General features: G+C 31.6%; 1 protein-coding gene across 1 annotated transcript; it reads right to left on the bottom strand.

Annotated features, from left to right (window-relative positions):
* Window positions 1-13,484: 13,484 nt before the first annotated feature.
* HELRODRAFT_177916 (hypothetical protein) lies at window positions 13,485-17,344 on the bottom strand (the record flags this gene model as incomplete). Its single annotated transcript, XM_009026074.1, has 9 exons — window positions 13,485-13,693; window positions 13,822-13,945; window positions 14,126-14,268; window positions 14,862-15,035; window positions 15,315-15,452; window positions 15,517-15,726; window positions 16,207-16,332; window positions 16,570-16,644; window positions 17,290-17,344. 9 exons carry the CDS (start codon window positions 17,342-17,344, stop codon window positions 13,485-13,487), a joined length of 1,254 nt encoding a protein of 417 aa, XP_009024322.1.
* Between the last annotated feature and the right edge of the window lie 1,822 nt (window positions 17,345-19,166).

Below are 19,166 nucleotides of genomic sequence, written 5' to 3'. Positions count from 1 at the left end.
AATTAGCCAAAGTGGATAAATTTAGCTGAAATCAACCAGCTTTATTTACTTTTATTGCAATGAATTATCGCAAACGAATTCCAACCTGAATAATCCAGATGTAATATGCATCCTTTTTCAGAGATGACCGCATTGCTTAGCGATTTAAAACATTCTAGGTCGTCAGAAGAGCATTTATAGCACTGTTTCTCTGCGTATGTTTCATAACATTTTTGTCGTAATCACGAAAAATTATATGTATAAGTTGACACTCTAATCAAGTTCATTATAGTGGCAAGGTTATATGGATGTATAGAGTTAAATACATATTTGTGTTTGGGTGGTGTTTGAGTGTGTGTGTGATGGGATTGATTGTGTACGTGTGCATATGTGTATGGGAAGACGTTTTCTACAAAAAAAGCCCCAGAAGAGCAATTGAAATAACCTTGAAGCTGTTCAGCATAATCTTCCAACGCCAACATAGCAGAACTACAGGTGACATTAAACTTTTGGAACATCTCTCTCGATGGCAGGACATCGTTGCAGAGGTTGGCTCGGCATGGAAAGTAGCAGATGGCGTTGTTGCTATCCGTGCATTCGCAGGAATCTTCTGTCATGTCTCTGCGATTCAGTTCTCGAGACATTTCGCCAAAATATTTCTTCTCATCTGAAATGGATTTTAAAATAAATTTTTTTTTAATTAAAAAAGTAATCATTGCGATTTCGGAAACTATTTTTGAAACCTGAGCTAGTCACGGCAATAACGGTAATGCAGCCGACTTTTGAATCATCAGCTTCGATGAATGTCCTCCCATCCCTCACGTATCTACAGCTTAAATTGCTCGGCAAGTTGCAAACGTAGCAGAAGTTAGCTGATAACAAATAATTCGCAAATTCAACTTTTGATTATTTATTAGTATGAAAAAGATAAGAAATATGTTACAATTCTGGTAGAAATTGAACTCCGCCATCCGATTCATCACATTTTCACCACAGTTTTCGAACGCAGGGTTGTAAAAACTTTTCATTTCCTGCTTGGTGATCGGCGTGAATCTATTGCAGAGGTCAGTGTCGCAGCGAAAGGTGCAGCTGATAGCATCGCTTTCGCAGATACATTGGCTTCCCGGGTTGGTTTCCTTTTCAGTTGAACCGCCTCTGACTATCTCAAAATGTGAATCGCTTGTCGCTGCAACGTGTGTTTGAAGATGCCATTTGAGGTTAATGTGCTCTTGAAATTAATTTATAACATGCCAATTTATATGCAAGTTTAGCTAAAATTAAACTCAGATTATGGGAATTAAATTATGATACAGATGTTGAAATAAATAGTCTTTAAATCTGAAATTTAATTAGTTTGAAAACAAGGCAATTTGCTGAAACATTTTAATGAAATCAAATTAAAAACTGAAAAATTATTACTTAAATTTGTTATGGAAACATGAGTGTAACAGTGAGACTGTGTGGCCGTTGTCTTACTGGTGCGTCCATTGATGTGGAGGCAGTTGGGAACACCCGTGCAGTTGAAACAACCGACCTTTTCATCTGGAATTCAATTATTAAAATGTAATTTGTTCATTTATTTATTTGTTAGCTTGTTTATTTATTTATTTATTTATTCACGTGAATTAGTTAGGAATTGACATGAAAAGGATTCAAAAAAGAGTGCAGCTCTCAGCTACTCTATGTAACCTAAGTAAGTTTGAGGGTTTCAGTGTGTATGTTTCATAACATTTTTGTCGTAATCATGAAAAATTATATGTATAAGTTGACAATTCTAATCAAGTTCATTGAAATGGCAAGGTTATATGGATGTATAGAGTTAAATACATATTTGTGTTTGGTTGGTGTGTGAGCGTGTGTGTGATGAGAGTGATTGTGTGCGTGTGCTTGTGTGTATGGGTTTTAAAACAGTTTCCAAATTATTTCATGTGAATTTTCAAAAAGTTCTTCCAAGCGTTGAATTTAAATTTCAGTCGCATAATTTTTATTGAATTACATTGAAAATGAAAAATGAGTTTATTCGTGAGTAGGCTAAAGTCTAGATTTGGTTGAATTTGTTACGACAATAAAATGTTGAAAATAACATTGACGCTAATAAAAATAATGTAAAGATTATCAAAGAGTGTTCAAGAGCTTTTAGCGTGTTAAAGAGATAACTCTAACTTAACTTAACTCTAACTTAACTCTCTCTAACTTATGTGCTCGCCTATCATATACTAGGAGACCTTGCTCACTAGAGCTTAACTAGTTGTCTAACTTTTTCTAACCAGTCAGTCCCTATTATATGCTCTGATTAATTAAACTGCTTTATGTCTTTAAATTTGCTGTCTCGTCGCGAACTACTTTCATAACTTAACTATCATTATAATTGCTCGCATACTTTAGCATATATCTAATAACAACCTATATCTATTTATACATCTTAACCTAAGTTATCATCTACATAATAATATTTTGCCAGTGTTGAATGGATATATTACGTTTGAAAAGCGATGAAAGGATAGCAGTTCAAAATTATTTAAATCAGCTACACTGTTTATCGTTGTTTTCCATGAAATTTTTGCCATCAAATAAAATTTCGTTCAGTTCGTTATGAAACGAGAATTCTTCATAAATGGCACGTACAATCATTTGAATATTGAAAAAAGCCGGAGATATGTTTGGTTTTTACATATTTTTAATGCAATAGCTAATTTGGATTATGTAGATTTTGTGAAAGTTTAAATCAGTGCATTTATCTGTTTATTATGATGCATACCATCTCTCACGTTAACCAATCAAATCGAGTCAATAAAATTATTCAACCGAAATTACACAAAATAAATAAATTCAAAAATTTGTAACCAATTAATTGATAATTTAGGCAATTAAAACATAAATTTAAAAAAAAAATCTGTTTGAATTGGTATACACGGTAAATGCAAACGAGCCAGCAACACTAACCACTAATACGCTTAACTATAGCGTCGCTGAACGAAGAGAATTCTTCCCTATAGTCGAGATCACTCCTGTGGTTGCAGAGGTTGCTCCTACAATACTCGGTGCAGATGTATACATCGTCCACATACTTGCAGTTGTATAGACTCGTCACCATTTTGTCAGAAACTCCTCTTGTATAGTACCTTCTACCGGTTACTGTTAACACAGGTAAATTAATTTTTAATTTAATTTAGTTTTAGTTTTTGTTTAGTTTAGTTTAGTTTGGTTTAGTTTAGTTTGGTTTAGTTTAGTTTGGTTTGGTTTACTTTGGTTTGGTTCGGTTTGGTTTGGTTTTGTTTAGTTTAATTAAATTAAATTAAATTAATTAATTAATTAAGAAGAAGAATTATTTTTTCGGAATTTGGTTTGAATGTTTGAGAATAGATTTAGAATACATTTGTTGTAGTTTGAGTTTGAAGTCGACGAAATAGACATTATACCTTCATTTTGATACATTCTAGCCATGCAGTAACGCGATGAGTTGAGTGCCACGGTCTCAACGTACGTATCTATTATGGCGCATGACTCGTTTTTAGTGAAGGTGCATGAGTAACACTGGATTTCTGCAAAAAATATTTCTCATCAAATTTCATTATTTCATTTCCGAACTACATCTCAGATTAGAAAATAATTCATTTATTCAATTCTAATATCTTCTCTAGTAAATTTAATTTTGAAAAAAGTTAATAATATAACTGTTTTTATTAGTTATTAACAGATAATTCTTGAATCAATTTTTTTTTATATAGCAGTTTGAAGGTGTAGTTAAACAAAATCAAAAAAGTTAAATTTTATTGAATAGGCACAAGAATAAAACAAAAAATAAGACCCAGTGACGGATCTAGACAACGTAAACTGGAGGGACCATAATTTGTGAAAATGATTTAATTTTTAATTTTACTTGGAGGTAGGCCTAGAAATTAGTTAATTGAAGATTTAAATTAATAAGGACACACTACAAAGCATTTTTTCTTCTAATATGATTTTAAAGAACATAATAAAATTACATTTTCAGACATAATTGACATAAATTCGTTATAATGACAAAAAGGTTTCAAAAAATCATATCATAATTTTTATAAATGATAGCTTGTAGCTATGTGTTTGCTCTGAAATAGTTTAAATGTATTAAATAACCGTTCAAATCATCGGCAAACTTTTTCATCCCCTCTACTAGCGAGTTGTTACAAAGGGAATCAACCTTTTCAAAAAGATCTCTAGTCGGTGTCATGCTGTTACACGCCCTCTCATTCAAACTGACACAGGGGATGAAGCATTTTAATGATTTTTCATCGCAGAAACATCCCTGGCGTTCGATGTTTTTGTTGTTTGGTCCTCGCCTTAACAAGCCTTTTGGTTCATTTCCACCTTTTTAAAAAAAAATTATATAATTTCTAAAATTATCACTTCACAAGGTTCATCGAAATTGTTATTATTATTATAATATCAATATCACCATCCTAGTAAGAGAACGTCATGCTATCTAACTAAATATTATTATTATTAAATAATAATAATTATTATTATTATTAATTATTATAAATTATTAAATTATATTATTAAAATTAATAAAGAATTATATGCCGAAATACCAGTAAACACGAATAAAAAACTGTAAATAAAATTACTGAAAAATAAAAGACAGCAAAACAAAAAACAATTTCTAAAATAAAATAATAAGATTACTAAAACTGAAATACTGGTAAACAGAAAAAAGTTAAGTAGTAACGAACTCGTGTCAGTAAAAGAAATTGTGGTGAGGCACCCATTGTACATGGTGTAGTTTTTCTTCACTGTCAACTCAGTGGCTATACCGCAGTGAAGATTTCCATCCCCTGTGCTACATTTAAAACACGTGGCTGCTAGCGCTGCTAACGTTGTTTGATTGTAAATGGAATTTTTAAAAAATATTAAAAATTGTAAATTTGTCTGAAATTGATATTTTTTTTGTTAAAAAAAACTGGTTTTGGCTCGACAAATAATTTAAAAGTTTCATGTTTGATGGGGAACTCCATTTTTTGGAAAGCTTCACAATCGGATAATATTTTTCATGATTAATTTGCAAAAAAAAATTGAAAATTCATTAAGATTTGGATATGAAGAAGAAAAAATTCGCTGCTGATCACAGTTAAATGGAACATAAACATAAACTAACCATTTGGAAGGCAGATAAGGAAAGAACCAATAACGAAATGAAGAAATTTCAACCTCATATCATCCAACGCGTAAAAAATTTTTTTATTCGAAATGTTGTGATCGAAATGCGATGCTAGTACACAGAGATAGTATATTTATATGTGTGTGCGTGTGTATGTGTGTGTGTGTGTTGTGTGTGTGTGTGTGTGTGTGTGTGTGTGTGTGTGTGTGTGTGTGTGTGTGGTTTATTTGAATTGGTGTGAAAATGAAATGATATTATGTTATGAGGGGCGAAAATTAAATTAAGAGCACGCATCAATTTCATTTATAAATTTGCATTTATAAATTTGCATTCTTATTCAAAACAGCAGCTTGATTCAAATTTTGATTTCAAACTTCATTTGTTTCTGTCGCTGATGAAAAATTTTTTTAGTTAGATTTAAATTTAGATTAATAAAATTTATGATCTTAGTATAAGTTTTTAATTATAAGTAATTAGAATTTAAAATCTGTCAAACTTTCGAGAATCTTATTAAACAGGGCCTTCTCTTTTGCATTCCAACCCGGTCAATGCGGCGTTGTGGACAAGTGCCATAACCATTACACCATCTTACCGCCTACTAACTAAAATGAATTAACAAAGCTAGAACACGTGGGTAATTAAGTTTTAATTGAAATTTAACGAAACTAAAATGAAACAATTTATTGGTCAAAAACATTTTTTTTGTTAAAAATGTCAACTCCAAATAACAAAACGTTAAAAAGAGTCAAATTATAATCATCATATTAAATTATTTTATTATTAATGTTTTATTGAAAAATTATATAAATCATGTTATAATTATTGTTATTATTATTGTTATCATCATCGTCGTTATTGTCAGGGGTCATTTTAATGATGGCCTTCAATCGTCCTTGACAAATGTGCTGTATTGCGATTCTGATCGAGCATCATCTGTGTGTATGTATGCTTGTATTTGTATGTAAGTATGTTTATGTATGTATGTATGTATGTATGTGCGTGTGTATGTATGTATGTATGTATGTGCGTATGTATGTGTGTATGTATGTATGTGGTATGTGTTATAAGCAACCATTACTTTCAGGTTCCACAGTAGGACCAAAGGTGCTGTCAGTCTGAGCTGCCAATATTTGATTTAAAACAGGTGTATGTATATATATATATATTCACTTTCTTTTTTAAAAATGTTTGTGTGTGCGTTACTATTCTTAATTGAATATCTTTAAATGAATATCTACTGTGTGTGTGTGTGTGTGTGTGTGGTGTGCGCGTGTGTGGTATATGATGTGTGTGCGTGTGGTGTGCGTGTGTAACCAACAAGTTCTGTTTCCAGAGGGGATTTGTGGAGTCCGATGCCAAAAATAGTTAACTGCTGAGGCAACCGCAATCAAGACGAAAACCGTAATGACAACCGAGATGGCGATGATGGTGTAGGTGCTGTTGGCAATCGTCGATGCGGGTTTTGAGTAGGTATTGGCCACAAACCTGTAGTCCCTAGTCGTTGGCTCCCAATGTTTTTTCAGTTTCACTGGATAAAAATTATAATTATCAGTTAGGTTAATATTTATTTTCTCTCTCTCTCTCTCTCTCTCTCCCTCTTTCTCTCTCCTCTCTGTTTCTCCCTCTTCTCCCTCTTTATCTCTATATCTTTTCTTATGAGTGTATGGGTCTAAACAAAAAAATTTGTAACATTTACCGTCAAAAAAGAGACAAGCAAAAAATTCAAATTTACGTTGGAGATTTGTAAAATAATTAAGATAAAGTAAAATAGTGAAATAAATAATTCACAGTGTTATCTATGAGAGAGAGAGAGAGAGAGAGAGAGAGAAAGAGAGAGAGAGAGAAAGAGAGAGAGAGAAATTTCACTGCAAAAATTAAGTTAAGGCTCTTTCAAATTAGTTTTTTATGTTTTTTAATAAGTATTAAAAAGAACATCTTTGAATAAACAAGAGTGAACAAGGGGCTGCCAAAAAACTTTGACAAATTTTCAACCCCCATGTCATAATATTTTGACCCTTCACCCTCTCAAATCGTGACGTCATTGGTAAACCTCTAATCGTTTATTTTTCTATTAAACAAAGTGTATTATAGCATTTTTTCGAATATTAATATAAAATTGAATTTAAGTTAATTATATAAACTCAGACATCTCATCATAATTAGAATTTCATGAAATGTCTGAACGAGGTTAGTACAGTTGGTGATATTAAATAATCACATGAAAAGCTGACTGGAAAAAAGGTTGAAAATACCCAACTTTACGTTTATTTCCCTACGTGAGAACCAATGCATCAATGCATCAATCTCCTCTCTCTCTCTCTCTCTCTCTCTCTCTCTTACACACACACACACATTACACACACACACATGTTGCATATGACAGACATGTAGAGATCGGCTTGCTTTTGAACCTAGCTACCGCAGCACACTGACCAGTATCTTAACAACTGCACGCACGCCATCTCGCAATTTTCACGACATAAAATTTATTTAATTTTAGAAATGAAATATTTAAACTAATTACAAGAAAACGTGCCATTCTTCCTGATACCCCTTCCTTCAGGGTGCACGCATTCCGCTTTCTCATCTTCTTGACAATTTAAAAAATCACCGCATCCACCGTTATTAATCGAACAATCTGCTTGTTTCGAATTTAAATCCATAAAAAAATATATTATATTTTATTACATTGAAAGTAAGCATTAACTTAGTATAGTAAGTAAGGAAAACGAAGTTATAATACAGGAATTGAACTGTGGTACATGAACTTAACATTGACCTAAAGCATTTGCGACTTCATGTACATTTAACCTAATTTCTTCCAAAGTTCATTGAAATATCATATTGTAACTAAATTTAGACGATCTTTGGTAAAAAGTTTGAATTTTGAATCAAGCCAGAAAACTGGTTTTAGAAGAACATTTTGAACGCTTCTAATATTTTGTAGTTATACAAATTGTAAAGTTGTTCTAATAAAACTAATTGAATAAAACAAAACTAAACAAAAACAAGCAAAAATTTTTGAGTTAACTTCTAATGAGACAAGTTTCAGTAGTCCACCCATTTTCACAGGTTCCTGGCACGCTTTGGGACATTTCTATCTTATTTTCCAGAAAATTTTGGTTATTCCAGAGATAATGTGAATATCTTTCAGTTTCGAAAAACTCGTAAAAACTTTGTGCTGTGAAACGTTAAAATGATTTTTCCCAACTTTTTATTAGTCAAAAGGTAATATAATTTTAAAAACATTTTTATTTGAAATTTCAGAATAAATTGAGATTTACTCTCATATATAGCCAACACTTTGCCGTTTTTTCCACAGAAATATTTATCGTTATCTGGGCATAATTTGTTGCAGTCAGTGATCGGTAGTAACTCCTCTGTGGATATGAAGGCGCTACAAAGACAGGACATTTGGTTCTGTTTGATCCGTTTCAGAAATTGTTGATAATTTGGAATTAATTCATTAAAAATTACCAAAAGGCAGGTGTAAATATGGGAAAGCTTGGGACTAGTTTTATGCTTACTAGGTTATTTTGGAAAAATTTAAGCGTTTTTTCTACCTTTTACAGACTATTACAAAATTTAATTTAGCTTATGCAATGATATTTTTCATATAAGGCTGAAAACCTAAATCGAATTAATTAAATCTGATTATTTTTTAAATCAATCTCACGTTCCGATGCATTGTCCGCTGCTTAGAATTCGTTCACGCTCAGTTACATGTAAAATTATTGCAATAGGCAGCGAAGCCAGAAATGTTCGGTGAGGTGGCTTCAATTTGTGTGAAAAAACATGGCAACACGACTATTTGTATGACATTTTATCTCTCAGATTTCAACAAATCGCTATTAAAACCAGCTATTTATACAAAATTTAACTTCATTTCATTAATGGATTTTTTAAATAGAAAAATGTTGATTAAGTCAATAAAAGGTGACTTTACCCACATAAAATTTTGGGTAATGCATTTGTTGGTTTCACAAAAATGTTATTTTAGTAGTTACTTACGTGGTGATACATAAATTTGAAAAATAATTAACTACCTTGACTCTCTGTAGACCAAAATATAATGATTTTATTTGTTTGCAGTGCAAGTTACACGATGAAAATGCGATGTGTTCTTGTACTCGTAAAAGTTTCTGTCCGTACTTTGCTAATCTATTCATTCGAAAACAACCAATAAACTTTTTTTCTTCCACGAAACCTGTCACAAATTTCACTTTCATTCAAGTAATTGGGATAATGTAAAATATATAATTTCTAAATTCATAATCGTCCTTCTTTGGCACGATGGGGTAAAGCTTAAAGAAAATACCCGCCAATCACATGCCTTGTCTAAGATGCCTTGAAATAGTTCACGTGTATTTATACACACTGTGAGTTTGTTTATTGCTGATACCTCTAAAATTTAAAAAAAAGAGAAGTGATAAGAAATAAACAATAAGTTGATAACAAGTACCGGAATAAACCGAATAAACATTCCTGCTTCCACATGCTTGCTTGCCTGTTTCACATCGGTCCTTGCAGAGCCCGTAAGGATATCTATTGTCTGGATCAACTCCGCAAGAACATATAAATACTAGTTCAGAGTTGTTGCCATATATCTGTGGTTCATGAGAACACGTGTAAAGGTATTAGAAAAGTAAATTTTTTACTAAATGTCTTTAAATTTGCAGTGTGAACGCTCTTAGTTGCGGCTTAAATGATATTCAAATATAGATGTTACAAAAAATTTAATTTTTCATTATTTCTTTCGTGGAACTATTAATTTGTGCAAAGTAAATTAGTTTTTGCAAACACACAGTACCTACCTCAAGTTTTATGGCAAACAGCGTCTCATCCATTGTTTGATCGATACAACCCAAGAAACATTCGCGAAATGTTTTAATTGGGAATTTCTTTTTCACCTTGAAAGTTTCAAAACAGCCAACATAATTCCATTTCGAAGGATCATCCTCTATCCTAGCATTCTCTTGAAGATAATTTCAGTAAACATGATAATTCGGTTAATAAACTTCAAAACAAATTTTTTTAAATTACTAAACATTTTCAACTTTTAATGACAAGTTAATTATTTAGATGAACAAAATAATGAATAACATACTTGAGTACACTTCAAGTTCTTCAATAAAGAAAGCTTTCGTATCCTCGCTTGTAGCGAAGACATAATTATACCGTTTCGTCACCTGTTTACAAGTTATTTTTCCTTTCTCCCACTCGCAGCCAAAGGAGTGAGACCCGCACGTGGCTGCAAAATTTTTGTTCGTCACTGATCTCAAAGTTTCATCCAGCTTCACAGACACATCTCCGAGCTGGTTTCCTACAATTTAAATATTATTTTTAAACTATTAAAAAAAATTCATAAAATTAAAAGGATTTTTTGTTTGTGAATGAGTTTGATGAACAGTTTTGAAATTCTACATAAAATTACTTTTTGCCGGCGGATAAATTATGACCGTTTTAATGGAATAAAAATCATCCAATTTGACGGCAAGCCAATGAAATAACTTTTCTACTCGCGAACCTGCGAATATTACATTTCCATCAACAACAAATGATAAAAGATCATACTCTGGCCCATCCTGGATATCTGAATAGACTGGGCGTCTGTAGGCCAAGTTTATACCAGGTATGGCTGTCGGTCATTGTATTACAAATTTTTAACAGTTCTAAACAAGTGCAGTTCGTTGAATGTAATATTAACAACTTATAAGATCATTGGCGCCGACATTATAATATAGAAGGTTTATTATAAAGGGCCGAGGGGTCAATTTAACGAACAGGCTCCAAATTTAAAGTGATTAAATACACAAAAAATATAAAAAAAATTTGTCCTGTAGAAAATTATACAATATTTATCAATTGTAAACTTTCTACTAAATATGTGTAATAAAAATGGAATAAAAATGGTGTAATAAAAAGTTTGTTCTTATTCCGAATTGGTGGGAGCAAGCCATTTCATGTCGGTGCCTATGAATGGAATTATTTAATCAGGAACCTATGCACTTTCCGCTTTTGCTTTCAACTTCATCATGCGGACAATCGCAGTGCTTGTATTCCAACGATTTGAAATTTGAAGACTCACAGATTCTTGGCGTTTTGCATGGGAACGTGTGGCAATCTAAAAACAAAGAAAGAGTAAATTTTATGATTTGGTATTATGAGTCGTCTCTTGTCAACCTTTCAATTTGCAGTTTGGGTCTGTAGAGTCGGCTTTGCACTCGACCCCCACACCGAGCTGTAACTCTAATTCGTACCAGGCTAGACAAGTCGTAAACAAAATACAAAATTTTAAAAATCTAAAAAATTGTAGTTAGTAGTAGTAGTAGTAATGAAATAAAAAGATTTCACTCAATCAAATTTAATAGCTGAAAGACTTGAATCTGTTTTATTTAGTAAACTAATAATGAACAACTTTGGGATTGCAGTATAATAAAGAGATCAACGATTAACTATCTACTACATTCTTTCTAGGTTCAGAAGAATCAGCAATACACAGTCCGAGCTATCAACACAACGAATTCAAAACCACCAAACTGTTCGTATTTTACAACTCAGAAATCTCGAACGCGCGAATAAATTTCTATATCCCAAATTATCATTAAACAGAAGAACCGTTGCTGCTAAAGTGTTGATAAGTGAGAGTAGTCTAATCAGTTTTCTGTTAAAAACACTGCTTTTTTAAACATTCAAACACTGATATAAACTTTATTGTATCCGTCTATAAGCTGAAAGATATCCGTTACTATTTAATCACTTAACTCAATAATTTTACTGCTAAGTAGCATACATATTTTAATAATTATATACTTATTTTCAGTTGTTGACATTTAAATTATTCAGTTTAATTGAAAGGAAATTTGGAAGATTAAAAGATGTTAACAGGGGGTAACAAATAAACTTGATAGATTGTAAAAAAAACGACTGTTTATTGCTAACTGGCGTAGATGAATTTACAACGATCAGATAAGTTGCAAGCTTTGTCGGCACACCGAACGTTTAACTTTTCATTCGTACAACAGTAATGTTCCTTCTATAAAAGAAATAATTAAATCTTGCTGAACATTAATCCGTTGATTTAAAAAAAATTAAATTCCGGTTACTACTACATCCTAAAAACACTTATGAAACGTGCAAGTAAACCACTGAACTTACTGAAACGACTGCAAACTCTTTATTTTTTTCCAGGCAGGAGAGGAGGTAGTGCTCCATGTCTTCATTCTCTACATCCCTCCTTCTCGAACCTCTCCTACACATGGAACTTGACCACTCGAAAGATGATATTAAAGAATGTCTAAAATCTGTACTTGAGACTATAAGTTAAAAAAAGTTATCGGTATTATAGTGTTACTATTAATTAATAATATTATTGAGCATTATTAATAATTATTATTACGTATTTTAAATGTAGAAACAATATAAAAACACGTTATTGTGTGAACAAAGAGGTAATTGAACAAATTATGTCTTGAATTCGTGAACGAAAAATCCAAACTGACTTGTGTAGACTGAGTAATGTTTGAACCCCCCGCAATACAAATCTTCATCCTTACATCTTATATTACAGATACTAGATGACACCCTGTGCATTGCCCTGGAGGTGCAATAGCATTCACTCCCTCTCTGAAATTTTGTGGACATTTTAAAACATTCTCAACTCTTATGCTTTTTATTAATTTGTCAGTGTCCTAGTTGAAATAGCTAGAAAAAATATCCAGAATGAATATAGAAATTATGTAAATGTGGTCTCACGTGCAATGCGATGAGATGCGATGTAGCACAGAATGCTACACATTCATCAATTGATCTGACGTAAGAAGCAGTGCTCTGGATGATTTGTGTGTAACATCCATTGTGGATGATATCTTGTTTCCGCTTCCTGGCTGAAGTTACGATGTCATTTTTCAAATTTAGCAGTTTACTGAGAATTTAACTATAAAATCTCCAAACGAATCAAAAACGCACAGAGAAATTTAGTCTTAGCACCATGAAACAAAAATTTGTTAGCAGAAAAAAAAGTTAAAAACTTTCAACATCGCAGAAAGTCCCCGACCACCCTTGCATGCAGTCGCCATCACAAACGCCATCCATCCAGTCATTCCCACAGAAGGGATAATAATCTGTACTGATTTTTCGCCATATTTTTGCTGAAACAATTAAATTTCTCTATAAGTATAGTTCGAATGATGAAAAAATTAATTAAGTCAATAAAAGGTGGCTGACTTGTATAGAGAGAATAATACTGCTTATTAATACCGCCACACGTATATTTCGTTGCATCTGGGCAGTCGATATCGCAAAATTTAATCTTCTCAATTGTCTTGGAATCTTTGTACAAGTCACCGCAGAAACAAAATTTCCCTTCCTACGTAGTTTCAAAATTTGTGGAATCAAAATGATCTGAAGCAGAAAAGCCATGAAACTTCCTTGCCTTAATAGCGAAGTGGACGGCCAGCAGTGCCGCGCAGTGCGTTTTGCACGATCGGTATGCTCTCGCCGGGTCCACGCCAACATGCAGGGGCACATGCTTCAAGGCATTTACGCACCCAATGAAGACGTCTTTTTCACGAGGTGCTACGTGAAACATGTTCATGATTAATTGATTTTGTTTGAGATTTTATGAAAATTTGAAATCAGAAATTAGGATTCGATTGAATATATTTGATATACAAAATTTTTTTTTTTTATAAAAATATTCCAACTTGCATAAACTGAATAAGCTTTATCAGATCCACATTTCAAAAAAGAATGATTGGTGCATTTTTTAGAACAATCTGACGACGGCAGGAAGTTCGCGTAATCGCGGATGCAGTAGCAATTCTGTTTCTGAGAATGAAAAAAAGTTTCTCACTCTGATAAACTACATCAAAAAATTTAATATTATAAAATCAAAATCTCTTAAATTGGTTACAAACTAAAAATTGAAAATCTATGTTTATCTGTAGAAGAATTTTTATGAACGAAAAAATTTACATAACACATCAAAGGAAAGTAAATTTCAAAAACTTGTAATGCAATTGCAAAATCAGGAAATATTTTTGAACATTTCTCCGAACAGTCAAAGATAGGCAGGCTGCTGACGGCTACATCGTGGCGAGTGATGGTCCCAAAACAGCCGACGAACTTATAGCCAGTACTCTTAACAGCTCCTATCACATGTTAGTTATTTTGTACAATCTTTAGATCTTTTAAAGATTTCAACATTCGAATAAATAATTTTTTTAAACAAAACTTATAACAAGGATCGTATTTGAATATCTTGTAATCAAATAAACTAAACAAAATGTTACACAATCAATGTCATATCTATGAAAGTGTAACACAAAACCACTCAACGTATTAAAACCCATATAAAAAGAAACCACTCCCAAAAGCAAATTTTTCAATGTCCGGATCCATTATTCGTTATTTTATCAATAGAATTTCTTAAAACATATACACAGCGGCATAGAAGGGATTTTTTGGGGGGTAGCTTTGACTTTTTCAAAGTTTAACAACTTTTATTGTGCTTTTACTGAATATTTCGGAATGCATTCTATCAGACCAGAAAAAAACAAAATGGTCCGTCATTAAAAAAATATTACTTTTGTTTTAAACTAATCAATTAATTAATGAGGAATAAGCAAAAAATGGTCATCGTCAAGTTTAGAAAATCATGCCCACCACACCGTAAAACTCTGGGTTCGCACACACGTTACATAAAACATGACATGACATAAAACACACATGACATGAAACCAACTTGCAAACACTTCGACTTCTGTAACAGTTCTCAAATCACCAAAACTGTCCTGCTGTTTCGTTTTTACGCTTAGAGTTTTGGCATATTGGTCAGCACAGTTGTAATTTATTTTTCTAAACCCACCGGGAAGAGGATTTAGATGACATTCTGACACTTTGGTTTGCGTCACATCAGCTATTGTAATGTTGGAAACGATCGTATTGTATGTTGCAAACAATTTTATTGTTTAGTGTATTAAGCGATTGAAGAGAGTTGACTCGGAAAATTGTTATCAGAGCAAGATTAATCTTACTAAATATTAAAATAACTGATTTTGTTTCTTCAAGAACATTAACAAGTCTTTATACTTATATTTTTTCAAACATATATTTTCATATATTTATATATTTTTTGGAAAGAAGCAAGTTTCAGTCACAAAGAGTCTTAAATGTTTATGAATTATTTTCAACTCACCACTTTTCAAAGATTTTTTACCAATTTTTTCATCATCTTTAGCGGACTCTTCATAACCCTCAACATCATTATTTTTGACCCCATCAAGTACTTGAAAATTAAATTCAGTAGTTGGATAAACTACGTGGATAATAAAAACTGGAAAATTAAAAAAATGTCAAATAATATATGTTTTAGGAGAATGTAGAAAGTTATAAGATACATGAATTTGTTTCAGGCTGTGAGTAAATGTGTATCATAACATCATGAACCGAATAAACTCGGTTAAGTTCAATATTCAACGAATGAACTACAACAGAGCTAGCAGTACCAAATACATTCCCATCAACCAAATACAATGCCGGCTCTCTTCCATTTTCAGTTTCGCAAAATGCTAATCCAGCGAAGGCTACGTTCTTGGTTTTCGGTATATCTAAATTTTTGTACACAATTGTTGTTTATATCTGTTGATAATATCATTTTTTTATATTTTTTATATTGGATTAATCTTTTTTTTATTTTTTTTTGACGATTATAGATTCTAAAAAAAAACGTAATATAATTTAACGAGGCATTTGATAAATGTTTAGTTAGTTTTGAAAAAACTATATTCTTAAAAGGAATTTTAGTGAAACTCGATAATATAGCAGACACTCACTTCTACAGCCTGAGCTAACACGTTAAGAATTCGACAAAGAACTGTAATCTAACATCCTAACTAAACTTATTATAGTAATAATGTGGTTTGTATCTCCAATGAGCACATATATATTATAGCTTAGTATATAGTATGCTTCACAATCTAAATTTAGTTACTCATGTATTCTGTATTTTCTGATTTCAAAATTTGTCCTCATTCTACATTGAAAAGTTAATCGTGATTAAACGTTATTGACACCGGTAAGTGACTAACCCACACAATTTTGTTGTTTATCGTGATAATCGTCTATTAGTGGACAGAAACATTCTTCAAATATTTTTTGATTCATAGACTGGCAAATCAGGGGTCTAGGACAGGTGTGTTGCTTAAGATTGCAGGCTGAAAATAAAAATTGACATGACAAATTTTTGAATGTAACTGCAAATAAATGATCATGCTAACTGAATTAAAAATATTGAATAAATGTTTGATAAAAAAAAATTTAAAAACTTTAAAAAATTATTTATTAAGTCATCAAACCAATCAGACAAGCAATTACACATTTATATAAAATTATATAATAAAACTATAATTATTACAATTTATTTAGCGAACATTTTATAATTTGTTAATTACATCTTTCAGGGCAGACGCCAGCAGCATCACATAAAGTTGTGACCTTCCCAAACATTATGTTTGGAAAATATTCAACTGTTGAAAAGTTTACATCAAATATTATTATAAAAGTTAAATAATTAACAGTAATGTTCATTCGTACAAATGAAAAATTAATTGTTTGACGCTATTCAAATATTTACTTATTCGTCAAACAGTGTCTCCTCTTTGTTATAATGAAGCAACTTAAACAGAAAAGATTTTTAAACCGCGCTCTTGCCCACACATCACGTGAGATAATCATAACATTTTTTTCACTCGCTAGTTACTAATAATTTATAAAAAACACCCAAAACTGTCAGACGTTGAATGTACAAATTTAAATGAAAAGAGCATCAGCAATTTAGTTGTGGCTTATAAGCTTTGAGTACAAGGTTTCAGTTTAAAAGTTGAAATCGGACGATGGAGAGATTACAAGATTTTAATTAAGGAAACGAACGTACGAACGAACGAACGAACGAACGAAGAACAGGCAAACATGTGAAGTAAGCGTGATAAAAAAATCTAACTTTCAAAATATCTGATCATCCATTGTCCATATTATACATCATGTTAGTACGAATAATTCTCGTATTTCCAAAAGACATTAAATTTACTATTCAGTTTGGATATAAAATTTACGATTTCAACAACATTTAAATGAACAGCGATGAAAGTAGAAATGTAGAACGAAAATTAAACCTGTATAATAACTTTCATCAGCAAATCCGTCATGCGCTTCAGCTGCACTCGACATGGTTTCATTGATTTTGTAACAAGAGCATTGTCCTTGACGATCAGACTGAAAGACAAAACAAAAATTCTTCACTTACCATTTGAGAAATAATAAATTATTGACTTAATAAAGTTGATCCAACCAAAAAATGTGAGTGGCGTCGTCGAATGAGTACAAATATGTTTAAAATGGTAAATAAAATATATCATTTAACTACGTTACAGATATTCTAAATTCTATATTGAATAAAAAACAACTACATACACGTTTTTCCATGGGGAAACTTGCGAAATCATAATACTGGGCATGACAGGTTGATAAGCACTGGTCAATAGAAACCAGAGGTAAAAGTATTTTTGTCGAGACTGTTTCTAAATAGCTTGTTGTCTCAATTCCAAATTTGGTTTCATACTTTTTAATTAATCTCGCTTAGGTAGTTGAAATTATACTTCATTTGTAACAAAGTATGAAATATGAATACGATATATATATATGTGTGTGTGTGTTTGTGTGTGTGTATGTGTGTGTGCGTACGTGCGTGTTATTTAGCTTCAATGATAATTTATAATACAATATTGACAGTGAAAAATGATCTTACGATAGGTCGCGGATGCACGGACGTAGTAAATATTGTGACAAGTTTCCGATGAATATACCATTTGGTTCATCGAAATCTCCATATGAATCACGCAAAAACATGATGAGTTATTTATTTTCTGGGAATATTTAAAAAAAATTATCAGTTTAGGCGTTTAAATGCTAACAATTTATTTGCGATTAACAAAAATAATGTACTGTCATTAATTTAATATATCTTATCTATTTTTTTCATAAAATTTTAAACAATTATTTTTTAATTAAGGAATATTGATAAACTAAACAGAAAGCAAAACTTCACATTTGCATTTATTCCAACTAGGAAACTCTGTCCAGTAGATTGAAATTTTGCGCAAAAAGCAACACATTCATCTAATTCTGAAGGTGTTTGTGTGGCAGTATAGTAGATATTTCTGTAACAGCCAACGAACGTTGTTCCTTCTTCGAAAATATTTTAAGGTTATGAAGTAGCAGGTACATTTTAACAATCGTGTATCTTATTCACATTATTAATCAAATGTCGTAAAATTCCTAGTGATTTTGTTTTCAAAGAAAATTTTATTAAATTTACTCACGGAATTTATCCGATGGTACGGTTTCAGCAATTTTCACTTTGGTGGACATCGAACATAGAAGCAGTAAAATGCATTTAAAAATTAAACTTTGACTCAATAGTTGACTGAAACTCATTAATTCCTTCAAATTTTTAAATAATCCTTACGTAGAGTTGAAAAATTTTTTTATAAAAAATAACAACAAAACAGAGTTGTTTACTAAACACAGCATAAGTTGTAAGCGTCATCAAGCTAGGCAACGTTCGTTATTTAAAAAAAATATTTTGAGATAGTTTTTTTTTCTAGAATAAAAAATATAATATACATAACATTCGACACAGATATACAACACATGCAACACAAATAAATAAGGTTCTTCTATTCAAATGCTGATTTGTAAAGAGGGCCGGTCTGAAGTTCCCACAAAACAGGGGCCTCTACAAGAAAAACAATGATCCTTCAACATATTTTTAGGATAAAATTCTTGTTAAAATACTGCTGGCAATCAAAAATTCTTTAAAAATATGGAATAAGTATTGAAATACTTGACTTGGTTAGCGAGATCTGGACTTGTGGATTAAAATAATAAAATCGGTTTGTCTTGGAGAATTTGGCAATTTTTTTTTCGAACAACTCTATTTCATGAAGCGTGATAACGAAATGCATCTGCAGTGGTCTTCATTTTTAATTAG

The sequence above is a fragment of the Helobdella robusta genome, assembly GCF_000326865.2.
Source record: "Helobdella robusta unplaced genomic scaffold HELROscaffold_45, whole genome shotgun sequence".
In the NCBI taxonomy this organism is placed as follows: Eukaryota; Metazoa; Annelida; class Clitellata; order Rhynchobdellida; family Glossiphoniidae; genus Helobdella; species Helobdella robusta.
The sequence above is the reverse complement of the archived record's forward strand: the minus strand, read 5'-3'. Positions and strand labels throughout refer to the sequence as shown.